Source organism: Daphnia carinata, chromosome 3 (assembly GCF_022539665.2).
Source record: "Daphnia carinata strain CSIRO-1 chromosome 3, CSIRO_AGI_Dcar_HiC_V3, whole genome shotgun sequence".
Taxonomy (NCBI): Eukaryota; Metazoa; Arthropoda; class Branchiopoda; order Diplostraca; family Daphniidae; genus Daphnia; species Daphnia carinata.
In genome coordinates, this window is record NC_081333.1 from 1173715 (window position 1) to 1187596 (window position 13882).

Genomic DNA, 13882 nt, shown 5'->3' on the forward strand with positions numbered 1-13882 from the left:
GCTGCTAGACGTCGTCAATCCTCCAGCTGAACAGATGGTTCGGTTTTGGTGGTTAAGCTCCCGCTGAGGGGGCCAACACTCTTCGATGTGTATCTGACGCAATCAATAAATCGTTGTCATCACGCGGGAGCCATCGCTGTCACGAATACACCTACCCGTGTGCACAGACAGAACAAGTGTAGTATAGTGAAATATTGTATGTAATTCACGTTTCCGCTGAACGGGCGACACAAAGGGTGCTAGTGTTTTCTTTCAAGTAATGTCGGTCAGGGACCGAATAATACGATTCCGTAAGTATTATACAAAGAGAGGCTACGGACATAAAAAACCACTTGGTACTATCACAAGAGACAAACATTTCCAATTCGTGTTTTTGTTATGACCTCATACACAAAGAGACCCAAGTGGTGAGTTTACGGCTTAGCTATCAATCTGCGGGTTTTACTTTCACCCGATCAGATGCGAAATGGGGTCAAAATAATCTTGTTTTTAATGTACTATTTTAATGTTTGTTTAATGTATTGAGCGCAATGTCCCTTCATGTTTGTGGCGGAGGCGCGAGTAATCATGTAGCCTATAGTTACCGAGCCCACTTTGCAGAATCAAATTTATTCTAGATAACACGCTTGACATTGGCTACATTGGGAGATACGTTTGGGATTAAGAAAAATCCAATTATCAAGCAAAATGCGTCAATTGAAAGCTAACGAATCTTGAACTTTCGCTTCAGCTGCCTCATTAGCAGCACAGGTTCGCTGAAACTACCGAAGATTTCAATAGCACATGACAGTAGTTTATTAATTAGATTTTCTAAGCATAAAGTTGTTATTCTGCATCCTGCATCTTCTGAACAAAATATTTATGAACGATAATACGATAAACATCTTAGCGGCAACCTGATGTTTATCAGACATGCCCGTGAATCGCACTAATGCATCCAATAAAAAATAAATCACGACTGTAAGTGCATCATTTTTGTTCGTCTCGCGATTAAGTAAAAAAAAAACAACCCGAGGCGTTGCAGGTACCAGACTAAAAAGGAGTTGTTATAAACGAAATGTTTAATAACAGGGATTTATTTTTCCTTCGTTTGATCTTTTATACGTGTGCCGTGTACTCCATGGTCCTGGCGCAACGCGGATGTACTACACCGCCGTTAAATGAATTCACGAAGATGGTAAACATCAAACTCTTTTGTGCTTGTCAGATAAGAAGAAGTTAGTAATTCACTGACCAATTCCCAGTTTTCTGTGAAAGTTCTAAAATACTAAACCGTGTAATCTGCGATAGTTGCCTTATATGTTGTACATTTTTCAGCGTTCTAAATTGAGCACTGTCCCCAATACTTTATGTATGAGCGAATTACGTACAAAGAGAATCTCCATTTGAAGAAAGTTTAAGATAAAGATTAAATAGCATAGGTCATAGCAGCCATAAGGCTCAAAGCAATTGGTGCTCGAGCACGTTGATGTAATTGCTGATTATTCGTGCCTTCCAGTGCCTATAAAATGAAAGTGAACCACGCTCGTTGCTATAAACAATGACCAATATCAGTCGAACATGTGACAATTACGTGAAATGGAAAACAGGGTTGTAAAAAATGCAACCGAAGGATTTTTTTTTTGGCTGCATGTTTTGTATATAGTAGAATTTAGATCGATAAGATGCTTTGCTTTTACGTTCCTCTTCGTTCGCTTTTAAACAAAATAATGCAAGTAGAGTGGAACCAATGAACAGGAAACCGGATGTTTTCACATCGACAAAGGGTAGGAGAAAAATGAATATGTCATGGGGGGATAATTAAGTAAAGGAGACAAATGCTGAAGCGCAAGGCCTTGTTTTTCTTTCGATTTGATCGGTTACGGACCAACAAGTTTGAAATTTAATGAATTATAGTTGCGGTTAGGGCACTACATTTCGTATTTATCATTTGTTCAAGCCAATAGAAAAAGGCCCGGTTTGTTTTGTTGGTTCGTTAAATCATTTCTGATGTTCATTTTGCGGAGGGTAACGAGTACGCCAGTATTAAACTAGCGGTAACACCCTTGATTGACTGCCTTAATAGTGCGTTCAACATTTCTGGATCATTGCCAAGTTCCCAATATTGAAGGCGGGGGAGAGGAACTGCACGAAAGCCTTTAAGTTAGCACAGAGACTGCATACGAAATACGCCAAAAATCGTTAAACACAAAGTGCGTCATCGAGATCGTTTGCATGTTTGTGGTTGTAAATGAGTGATGGTTTCAAAACTGCAAAATAAAAAAAAATAATAGCCAAAAGAATTTTCACAATGTTAAATTATCATAAGCACTTTATTTAAAGCCCGTATAAATGATGAGATGAAAATAAAAACTGTCTTTATGCGCGCTGATATCCTATCGAAACTAAATCGTTTCAGATTTTTTTCCCCTCCTCCCATCACTTAATTTATCCAAAGCTACAGTCTTCGACAACCTAAAGTATCAATATTCGGCTCTGCCACTACCTTGGCTTAAAGAAATATCTCGGAGCCAGTGAACAAAGTCAGAAATAGATGCGCACTGAATTCCCTAAAACGTGGTGTCCTATAATGTTCAATTGATTCACGAAAAAGCTCGTAGGCGTATATAGATCGTCATAAATAAACAGTTTTTTGACGGAATCGTTTTCTTTTTTGGGTGGCATTTCGTTTTTATCTTTTCCTCCCGTGATTAGATATTATAGGTCTTATCGAGATTTTCGCCGTGTTAAATCGGAGGAGCTTAATGCGGATCACGCATCGAATGCCCTCAAGGAATTCGCTTTTAAGTTTATTTCCGCTTACTTCCTATGGCAATAGCCTTCGGTATATATGGTTCCATTACCTATGGAACGTCCCCAAAAAGTTTGACGGAGGGTTTAGATGGCAAAGTCTTCGTTGCTCTTACGTAACCTGGACTGTCGACTTGAACCAGTAAAACAGCTGCATATCCACATCGTATTTTATGGTTCCACTCTACAGCGGATTATATACAGCGCTAAATTTTATTTCCAGTCGCTCGCAGACAAATTGATAAACAATTTTAAAACTTGAGGCACTGCGCTGATCACACCTCAATTAGCAATAGGGGAGTAAACGTTTACAATTTATCAAGAAGCAATCAAGCGAAAAACTGCATTAAAATTCATTTGAATTCAACAGCGAATTTTTTCAGACAAGAAGAAATGGCAATGAGGAAAGGTATTGATCGGTTCTTTTTTTTTAACTTGTCGGACTAGAAGAAAAACACAGAGAGAGAAGTGCATGGATAGAAAGAGAGTGCAGCGGTCTCTTCTGATTACTCCCGAAAAAAAAAAAAATGCTTAAAAGGCCTTTCTGTCTTCGTTCAGATGACATTGACGAATAGGAAATGGTCCACCGTATTTTTTCACGTCTTCCGGGTTTTCTTCTGAATTGATTAATCAATACCATATCTGCGTGTTCTGTCCGTTGACAGTGGAAAATTGGTCCTACGTTATATGAGAACGTAGATTTACGTTGTCCGGGCTCGAATCCAACTTTCCACACACGAGAACGATTTCAGTCATTTTAGAATAATGTTTTTCTTATACTGAACCAGAATAAACTGCTATACCAGACACTGATGCGAGTTGCTTATATTTACCGGAGAAACGATGCTGCTTTCATTTATATTCGTTGTGTGTGATATCAAACGGAGTAGAAGAGTTCTTTGTAAAGGTACGTATTTCCATTAACTGTTGCTATTGAATATTCGATGACGTGAAAGCTTTAAAAGCTGATGCAAAATATACGTTTTGCTAATCCTGCGAAGCGTCGCCTAGAAAACAAGGAAAGTTCATAAAAGGCTGCGGGATTGCCATCAAGCGATTTATAACTAGGGTAAATATTTAAAGGGGATTTATTGTTATCGGTACAAAGTTGGCTGCTTATACTGGAATGGCGGAAAAATGTTCATATAAATAAAACATAGTATCATCAGCTATGGAAAGATAAGTCACACACAATTAGTTACGGCAAAGAATGTAAAAACTACATATTTTTCTCGCCGTGAGATTAAGTCAACTATTGATAGAGCAGAATGGTCTAATAGGCTTATGGTACTGAGTCCGTTCATCCCTTACGTAACACAGCTGCCTTTAATTGGCAATTTGCAAGTTATGAAAGTAACCACAGTGGTTGTATCTCGTAGATATTAAGTAAACCTTAACTTAAAAATTTCTTTGTAACCGCGGTTGCATTGTGTGGTATGTTTACTACTCGTAGGCTCTGCAGAAGATCAGTGTCAGCCGTGTTAAAGCGAGGCGCATTCTTGCTTTCGACTCTTTCATCAGGTAAACAATGGAACGGCCTTTTTGCAATGCGAGTCAAGTCTAAACATCAACTTTTAGGACGAGCCACGCTTCCCGCGGAAAGGTACACACTGTGCTGTATTTGAAATATCTCAAATCACGGGCGCTTATTTGTTGACTATTTCATGGCTTTCTGGCTAGAAGCCGACGCGAAAGGAATAATGGTTCGCCCTAGTTGAAGTGAGTGAACGTAGGAGCCTCTTGAAATGCTGTGCACTATGTAATGTCACTAATCACTCTAATTTGGATGCATATTTTTTTTTTTTGTGTTTTGATGGTTCGACAAGGAAAGGAACATCTGAAGAATCTGAGTGTTGTTGTTTCTTTCTTCTTGTTATCTCGAACTTCGAATTTAAAAAACATCACACCCACGCAACACTCATGCCCATCGTGTAAACAAATATCATCGAGTGGCTTAATAAGCGTTTCATTATAGAATGTAGAAACTATCTGAAAAAAAGATAATCGTTCACTGTAAGACAGAAAGCTCATTCTGCAGCCCATTTCAGATCAGTTCCCTTAGCAGAGGTAATCGAACCCCTCCGGACTAGATGAATGGCCCGACGCGGTATTCTATTCGTTCGCCTGCATTGAAGCCCAATCGATTAGGTGAATACACATGAAAAAAAAGAGAAGACTTTTGTCACCACGTCGGGATTTCACTATTACAACAACGCACGAAATTGCGTTGACGTTGGTGGAACAGCAATTCAGCTTTATAGCTGAAAGTCAATTGCACACGTCTCAGCGTAGGTGGGCTATCAGATAAAGGTGGGACTGTAATAACAACAATCTTTTGTTGGGATTCTGGGTATGCCCGAGTTCATCGATGACGCAAATCCTGGTCCGAAATCCATTCGATAGATCGTTCACGGAACACACGTGATCACGGCAGATTGCCAACTCGCAAGAAATACCCTGTTTACAAAGAATCGACACAAGAGGGAAAATGAAAAGCTGTTGAGCATCTACTTCCTGAGGGATACGAGACCAAGAGATTTATCTGCACAATGAAAACCGAAAATGACCTACATCGATAAGGGACAAAATGCAAGAGAGACATGTCAATGCACTTGCAGATTGTTTTGTATTTTGTATTTGTGTTTACCGAACGTCGATATCGTATTACATCGAAATTACTAACAAAACAAAAGTAGAAATGGGAAGAAAACACAAGACAAACTGTGAAAGACAGACTTAACAGACACAGCATGTTTCAGTCTGCTTCCCATGAGGGCTTCTGCTGGAGAAAGGGAAAATGTTGGTTAAAGAAGATTAGTAGACACAAGCCACGGTATGCCAACGAATGTATGACGTGACATTGCAATGGTTTTCAACGTTAAAAAGACATGTGGGACGCCTTGTTTGGTTTTGTTGTTATTGTACGCCGCGTACATACACCATAAGAAAAACACAGCGAAAAACGGATGAGATCTCTGCGTCAGAGCAGCAGTCACAACCATAAATAAACACACACATTGAAAAATTAGGACGCGTTCCAAAAACGCGAACACTGAAAGGTATTTCATGTTTTCCTTTTGAAGTGGGTAAAACGTCCAACCAGCATGGACTGCGTCCTTCTTGTTTTTTTTTCTTATTTGCACGACACACAAGGGTTCACCGGGAAAGCTTTCCCTCTTCCAGACAATTCGCTTCACGTGTTAATGGTTTTGTTGAAACTGTAGTTTTTTGGTGTTACCTAATTGAGTTACAATATCTGCACGAGTGCATTTGGTGGCCAGCACTGCTGGAAGCTGCCCATCGGCCGGTAAAAGCTGCTGTTCAGCCACGGCTTGACGGTGCTGGTCACGAGTTTGGGTACGTCTCGGTCCTCTGCCAAACCGATGGTTCGTGTCGGCAGGTTGACCCCCAGCTGGGCCTGCTGCTCCCCGACGATCGTCTTCACCAATGCTGTCCTTGTCCTGTCCACGAAGCCAACGTAATCCCAAACATACCTTTTTGGAAACATTAAAAAAAGATCTGCTATTTCTTTGTTTGTCTCTGTCAAGTTCAACTTGTTGATTGATTATTATGAATCCATAGAACATTCTGGTTTGTAAAGGATGATGTGGCAGCAAAAAAGGTGTCTATTCGAGAAGTGACAGTTTTGAACTTTAGTGCTTAACTCCTGGTTTACGTACCCTCATTTGGTTGAGAAGACTGCCACTGAATGCAAGGTAAATCCACGGGTTGGAACAGGAATTTAATGAAGCTAGTAGAAGAATAATAACAGCTACTGGGCTAATGTCTGCTTCTGCAATGATCGTCAGGAATAGTAGTATACATATTTTAGAATGACAAGCTGAACTTCGTATATGGCGTCAATTCTTAACATGCTGATGTCAGCCTTAGTAGTTTGCTACATCAACGACCTTGGTGAAAATGAATCCTTCTATGAGTTTGGTCTATTCTAGGAAAAGAAAGAATTAATGACAATTTCTTTGCCAGCTCATTATTCTGATATGTAGACTCTAGAGACCCATATTTGTTTCTAAAAATAAGCGCGTCTTTCTCAGATGACTATCGACACATTGACGATACGCAACACTAGCAGACAAACACGTACACTGTGTTTTCCTTGAGTTTTGCGTTTTTTCCCGCACATTTCCACAGCTGTAACCCTCTAGCAAACTAGCCAATCCAAAGACGAGGAGGGGTTGGGGAAAATGGTACGATAAGACAAGGAACAATAAAAATGGGAAGACTGTGACCTTGTATTAACCTTATCTACAATGCCCTAGATGATTCTAGAATTTTTCTGAGAAGCCGCATGAAAATAGGCAATAATAAGATCCTTTAGCGGGTTTTCGGAGTCAGTAGTGAGCTAACCTCTGATTGAGTGACAGGTCCGTAAAGTTGTTCTTACTTTTTCTTTTTGAACTGTCTGCGTTTTGTCTGTGTAGTAATTGAAAATCGTTTTTTGTACTTGTGATATTTTCATCTTCTATCTTGCAGTATACAGTGACAAGAATTCCCAAGGCGTATTAAAGTTTTACGGTTATATCCTCTGGACTCAGAAAACCGATTGGGACATAGGACGCCATTATCTCCTTCGTTCCACGTGCGAGCTGCGTGAACTGTATGCCTCTGGACTGACAGATACAGAATTTTGCCAATCCAGATCGAATTGAAGAACCGTGCCGCATTGCACACACGTTTTCATATTGCCAAGGATAAGTGCAAGGTAGTACATATTTCATTGGCAGTTGAGTGGGCCATTGCTTATACATTGCATGTTTCACATTCCAGACGTTCGTTCTAATCGCGCCGCACGAACCGCAAAGAAGAAATAAAAATGCTGGGATTTGGATACATGCTTTTGGTGATGCTCATCGTGGCGACAATCAGCATTGCCGAGAATTCTCGTACCCACGAAGGTCTCGTGCCAACCTCCGCACGCCATCGTGTCCCAATTGGACAAGAGGCCCTTGATTTGATCGCAGACTCTTGAGTGTTTTAGTACGTGAAATGTTTTCATTATTTTTAATGGACAATTGCATTCATGTTTTCCCATCTCCCTATTATACCCGTGCCAAAAGTTTTCCTTGTTTGCTTTTAATATCAATTCGCTATTTTAATTTGACATGAAATTATATCTACAATTCAGCAAAAACCTTTATCATAAGAGATACTTAAATGATGAGTTGTGAAAATTGACCTGCCTCATGTGTTCCAATTTACAGTAGTCCATCAATACAGATTTTTTATATTCAACAACCAGAATATGTAATGTTATTGTGTCCATTTTTGAAAGACCGAAACGTACAAATGGTAAATTTGATTTCATTCGTTGCTAAAAGAAGATAAGTCGAACTTCAGCGATTCCGTGAAGCTTTCTACATTCGTGTCTTTCATCTTACTGATGGTGAATAACTGCTTGGGTTATATTTTTGACACTTGTGGATTTTCACAAGCCTTGGTCCAGCTACCGACAAGCTGTGTCACGATTTTACCAGACGGCACAGTTATGTGCATAGTCTGGAATAAGATTAGCGACGTCAAGTTTGCTGTAAAGAACAACCCGTCACAGTCGTGCAACTCCCATTACATCCATTAGTCATCGTTTTCTATGGATGTTCAAGCAGATGTAACTGTTGAATACATTTTTTTCTTATTTTAAGAATATGCTAAGCCAACAAAACCAAATAACATTCCATTGATCTCACGACAGTTTACGTCTCACCCAATGTCGTTCGCAAAGACAAGGACATATTTTCTCTTCTCACATACATTTTAAAACGTAATGTTGAATAGTAACACCTCATCCCTTGTGCAATTCGCCTTTAGCAAATTATGCCAATAACACGACGTAAATCATCTAAATATGAAAATTATCCTTTCAGTTTTACTGGACGTCTACGAGTCTAGTGTAATGTCGTCTCGTGGATACCCTTATCATTGGTCAGAAAATGCCTCATCCAACACACTTGAATCAGATCAATTTATAACGAAATGATTCGGTTTTATTAGACAATTGCGTAGCAAACGCGAAAAGTAATATTTTATTCGCATCCGGCGTTTAGAGCTGATTATAACAGGTTATTTCGAGTCAACATTTTTACCCGCAACTTTTTGTTAGAAAAAGTCGACTTAAAATGAAGTTTGACAAAATAATCCGACTTTTTTACTCTTTTCCTATTTTTTATTAAACCTAAATATAGCTATATTAACAGATATAAAATTTAAAGAAGATCACAAAAATCAATTTCATTCTTTCGTGGGACGTTTTTTTAACACTCCAAAACATGAGTTTTCCTTCATAAGGTGCAAGTGTAATGATAACATTGAATTATCTAAACGATTTAATTTCATGAAATGGTAGACTGTCAAGTGAAAAAACATGCACAAAACCACAAGCAGACGGTGATGCGTAAATATAGGACAACAGCAGGTGATAAACACCTGCTGCGATCGCTACGACCCTCTTCGAAAACCTTGAAGTCTAGAAGGCTGACCACACAATTTTGAATGCCTTGAATTCACAGCTATTTAAATTAATATGCCGTTACATGTAGAAATGGTCAAGCAATTTGCAGTTGGAAACAGTTGAAAGTAATACAACAGTTTCCATAGAAACAGATGGAGAAGACGAAAAGGTTTCCCAGAAATCGATTGGAATGTTTATCCTTTGATTTCAAACGGACATCGTCATCAACTGCGCACACAGTCTTTCCTCAAACAGCTCGCCGAAGAATGTTATTGCGTCGATGACGCTACCCATTATGTGAACTGCATCATCTGATCAAATAGACGAAGAAGAGACAGAACGCACAACGCAGCCATTTTCTTTCACTTCCCTTTTTTTTCAAGAAAACAACACGGAAAAGAAATGTAACAATGTGAAGTTATAGTGTGTATGCCTATGTGTTTTTTTTTTTAGAAGTGACAACAAACAGCCCGTTAAGCCCATGTAACCGCTTTCCTGCGTGAAACTTCATTTTTCTGGCGAGAAAGACGTAAAGTGAACTTGAATTCTGAAATATGACATCTGCTGGCTAAAGGTGAGTTAATTAATTGTACCCATATCCATTCTCAATCCCAGTCTCGTCCTGTTCAATGATAAGTGGATCAAGTTCAAGTAAATAGGCATTTTTACCCTGATATGATATCGATTGGAAAACGTTTCTGTCAACATAGTTCCTTATTACTAATGAACTACAACTAACGCGCCTTGTGGTTAGCCGATGGGAATGTAAGCGTGTCTCTTTACGGTTAGTGAAAGTGAGGTAATATAGTTGTGTTTCTCACGTCTATGCTGCTTGGAGAGGTGTTGGGTAATTCCCATTTCATTGCTAGGAGTGTTTAGCAATGTAGAAATCCTTTAGATGGAGGGCAGTGTTGTGTAACGTATGGGATACGATTTATACAATCACGATGTCTCTATAATGCCGATTAATCACGCTTGGCTTCTCATCTAGTACAATTACTGTGAAAGAGAACACACTTTTTAAGCTTTACTTAAATTATGTTCATCGGTTGTATTTTAACTTGACGATAAAAAAGAAACTGCAAAAATAAAGTATTTTCTAAAAATCGGTTAAAGATCGTACCCAGACATTAAAAACAATGCCGTTCTTTCGGGAAAACAATAGAAAAAATAATACAAATGCTGGGCATGACTGGTTGCTTTTTGAATCCTGTCACTAATAGTAAGAAAATCGGTGCATTCTTTTGAAGCGCTTCTGACATCGTTTTTTCTACTCTTCATAGCCCTTCAAGAAATACCTATTTGACACTGGTTTTTGTATAAAAGGGCCTAATGAATCAGCCGAATGATTGTATTCGCTCGCCTAGTATGCTGCCTTTGTCATATTGGTAAGACAAAGCTAGTTCCTTATGTCTCGCACATTTTCAATAGCCTATTTTTAGAAGCTTTTGTGTATGTTTAGAACCATTGTTGCAATTTTTGTCTAATTCTTTCCATTTTGCAATATCAGCTTCATTTTTAACACGGATTGCTAGCAACAATCATTTCCAATGTATCGTTGTAGAAGTGACTCAAAAGATCTGACTAAGCAGCAAGTTGGCCGTACTTAGCTTCTATCACCTTGAGACATTTTTCAGTTCAACTTACGGGATGACTGGTTTTTTATGGTGAATATACGATGGAGTTGGCTGAGACAAAAAATTCTGTATTGTTCCCTTTTTACTTTCCATGAAATGCAACTTCAGGTTGAGGCTGAGGCAGGCACGAAATCAAAAAAACTTTTTGTTTGTTTACAATAGACATTCGAAAACTGGAAGCGTTGTTCCAAAACACCAAGGTTCACTAATCTTGAGAGTTTCGTTCTCTCGTCCTTCACTGCAATTTCAAAATGAAATGGGTGTTAGGCTTTTCAATGGCCGTATCCGGGAGGTTCGTTTAGTAGAACTCGACTGTTGTGTTTTTGTTCTAACCCAAAGGGGCTACCTTTAAAAATTTCGTTCATTTCTCATCTTAATCGCGAGGTCGTTGAATAGTCTGCTAGAAAATTATTGTTGAACGGAAAGTAGCACTCTGCAATGAATTGCATCCCTCAATTGTTCACTGTTTCGATAAATAGGAAACAGAATTATAAAAAAATATTCTGATAAGCAAATCAAATAACCAGATCTGTTCCGAGTAACCCATAGGTTAACCCTTTTGTGGAACAAATTCGATAGCAACAGTAAACACCTGCAAGAGCGAAACGGAGTACGATGTTTCATCTGACTGGTGGCAGATCGCTACGTAATTCAATAAAAAAAAAAAAAAGGCATTGACGAAATATATCAAATGAAATTCTAAAATTGACATAAAGCCAATAGAAAAGAAGGCGTGCAATTGTGATGGAAGCAAACGAAATACCAGTATGTCAAATCATCAACAGAAAACGCAAATCACAGAGCCAGCAGTCACAGCTGTTTCGATGAATAGTAATTTAAAGTGTAGTGTCATTTGAAGTAACGGGTACTTACGATTGGTAGGTGGACAGTAGACCATGATAAGTTGGGTAATGCAAAAAGGTGCCCAGCACGCTACAAAACATAAAACGACGGCTAGTGTCAACTTGATTGTCTTCATCTTGGCTTTCGTGATGCGATTGCTGTTGGAACGCCGCAGGGACATCTGTTGGCAGCGCTGAGGTGCAGCAGGTGGAGGCTGCGGAAGCATCCGGCTCATTTTATTCTCCGCGGGAAGCGGATGGCTCGCTGGCTGAATGGCTAAACTACGCATGGGAATGGTGTCTGATAATTGTGATGCCATCGCCGAATTATCTTTTATGGCATTACTCGAAGTCCGTGATTTTTGCCAGCGCATGCCAGCTCTTATGAACCAACGCCTCATGACGGACAACGTAGATCCGGTTTCGGTAATGGACGAATGCGATGGAATTGCGGAATTGTCTGATGGCAAAAGTGAAGGTTGAGCACTTTGGCTATAAATCCAAATCTGTCGGCAGATGACACCGTAACAAACGCCGATGACCAGAAGTGGGGCTCCGAAAATGGACACGACGAACCAAGTGACGTACGCCTTGGCTCCCCATGGCTCGACAAACTGAACCCAACAATCGGTCACGCCTTCGCTGATCTCCTCCTCATGGAAAATAATGGCCTGAGGAATGGCGAATAGTACAGATAGCACCCAAGATGCAGCCACGAAACACTTGGCCACTTTAAGCGAATTCCAGTGTAAATTACGACAACACACGGCTCGGTATCGGTCAACGGCCATGAACATCAGGATGTACGTGCTGAGGTAGAGCGTCATAATCTGCGTGTATTTGACGAATCTGCAGAGAACATCACCGCCGTGAAATCGATAGGTTATGTCCCATGCCAATTGTGGCAAAATGTTGAAAAGCGCTACCAATAAATCTGCCAGGCTTAAATGCATCATGAAGAAATACATGCGAGATAATGGGCGATTGCGACGTTGACGCCATATCGCGATTAACATTGTCAAATTGCTCGTGACGGCCAACAATAGGATGAACGAGAGTGTACCGATCTCGATAGATGCAAGTTTTTCATCGCGAGATGAATTGGGTAATTCTGTCGTAACATTTGTCATGTTAGACAATAAAGAACTGCCTTCCATGATGATTGGTACTGATACTACACGATGCCTAAGCCGCAATGCGAAGATTGAATTTTAAAAAAGCCAAAATGTCAAGTCACCATTGCGATTTTGCTAAACATCCTACATCCAAACACATGAAACACGGTGGGAAAAAAATCAATGAAATTTTTGTTAAGCGCCTTGAGTTTTTCACAATTCACTTGTTTGTTTTAAACACCTCGAAGCGTTCTTTGTTAACGACGTTGGAACATTAAACGACAAGTGTGTTTCGGTGATTATGCAGCACGTTCTCACAACCAACTACGCTTGCCCCTGCCTGTAGCCTGTTTGTGCGTCTCTCGGTTGCGGTGCATTCACGCACAGAGAAAGATCGTCAGAGACAAAAGTAAGTCACGCCCCCTCGAGCTTCGCTTCGCCGCTTTGGATTCTGCCCGTGCATGAATTTCGAATGTAAGGGACAGTTTGCAGGTAGACCTTCCGACCATCAGCCGTTCAGTTCACAGTCGCACATCTATTTTAAATTCGATGATATTTTTAAGTAATAATTGGTATTTTTTAGTTCATGAACTTATAGTTCATTGTAATTTCCAACCGGAATTTCCTGATATACAAGAATTCCATTTTGTTTGCACTTGAAAGAATGAATTACGGCTTTTGAGATACGACAACGGTATTAGTGATCCCCACGCTGTTTGAAGATTGTAGAATAAAATAGTTGTCGCTAAGCCTATTGGACCCAATGGTTTTATACCTAACGTTCACCGGAGATAGCCTTGGGTAAGATCCGCTTACACGAAATAAAATGTCGTACTCGATTCGAACTATCTAGTGCATTATCTTTGAAATGTCTAAAAGAAAACCGCATGGATCGAACGCGAAACTGTTTAGTTTCGTAGAACGACAACTTAGGTATATATCTTGTATTGGGAAAAAATAGTCGTCTAAAAACTTTTCTTCGACGTACGATGACAGTGTTAAAACATCTTAAAAAGCAATCTTTTTGCACAA

At 39.7% G+C, this 13882-nt stretch overlaps 1 protein-coding gene and 1 long non-coding RNA gene across 2 annotated transcripts; one reads left to right on the forward strand and one right to left on the reverse strand.

Annotated features, from left to right (window-relative positions):
- Window positions 1–5468: 5468 nt before the first annotated feature.
- LOC130693348 (mesotocin receptor-like) lies at window positions 5469–12933 on the reverse strand. The gene is made up of 3 exons (XM_057516477.2): window positions 11767–12933; window positions 6471–6583; window positions 5469–6284 (listed from the first exon to the last, which is right to left on the reverse strand). The coding sequence occupies exons 1-3, from the start codon at window positions 12890–12892 to the stop codon at window positions 5991–5993; spliced, it is 1533 nt and encodes a 510-aa protein (XP_057372460.1). The 5' UTR covers window positions 12893–12933; the 3' UTR covers window positions 5469–5990.
- Window positions 7142–8052, forward strand: LOC130693360 (uncharacterized). The gene is made up of 3 exons (XR_009001672.1): window positions 7142–7175; window positions 7285–7513; window positions 7579–8052. It is a non-coding gene; the product is annotated as an uncharacterized LOC130693360 (long non-coding RNA).
- Window positions 12934–13882: the final 949 nt, after the last annotated feature.

Bases quoted from the DNA above. Each gene is read 5' to 3' on its own strand.
- LOC130693348 (XM_057516477.2), bottom strand. From the start codon at position 12,892: ATGGAAGGCAGTTCTTTATTGTCTAACATGACAAATGTTACGACAGAA. The intron at 6,584-11,766 runs GTAAGTACCCGT...CGATCATTGCAG, and splicing joins CTACTGTCCACCTACCAATC to AAGCAGACATTAGCCCAGTA. The intron at 6,285-6,470 runs GTACGTAAACCA...GTTTCCAAAAAG, and splicing joins GTCTTCTCAACCAAATGAGG to GTATGTTTGGGATTACGTTG.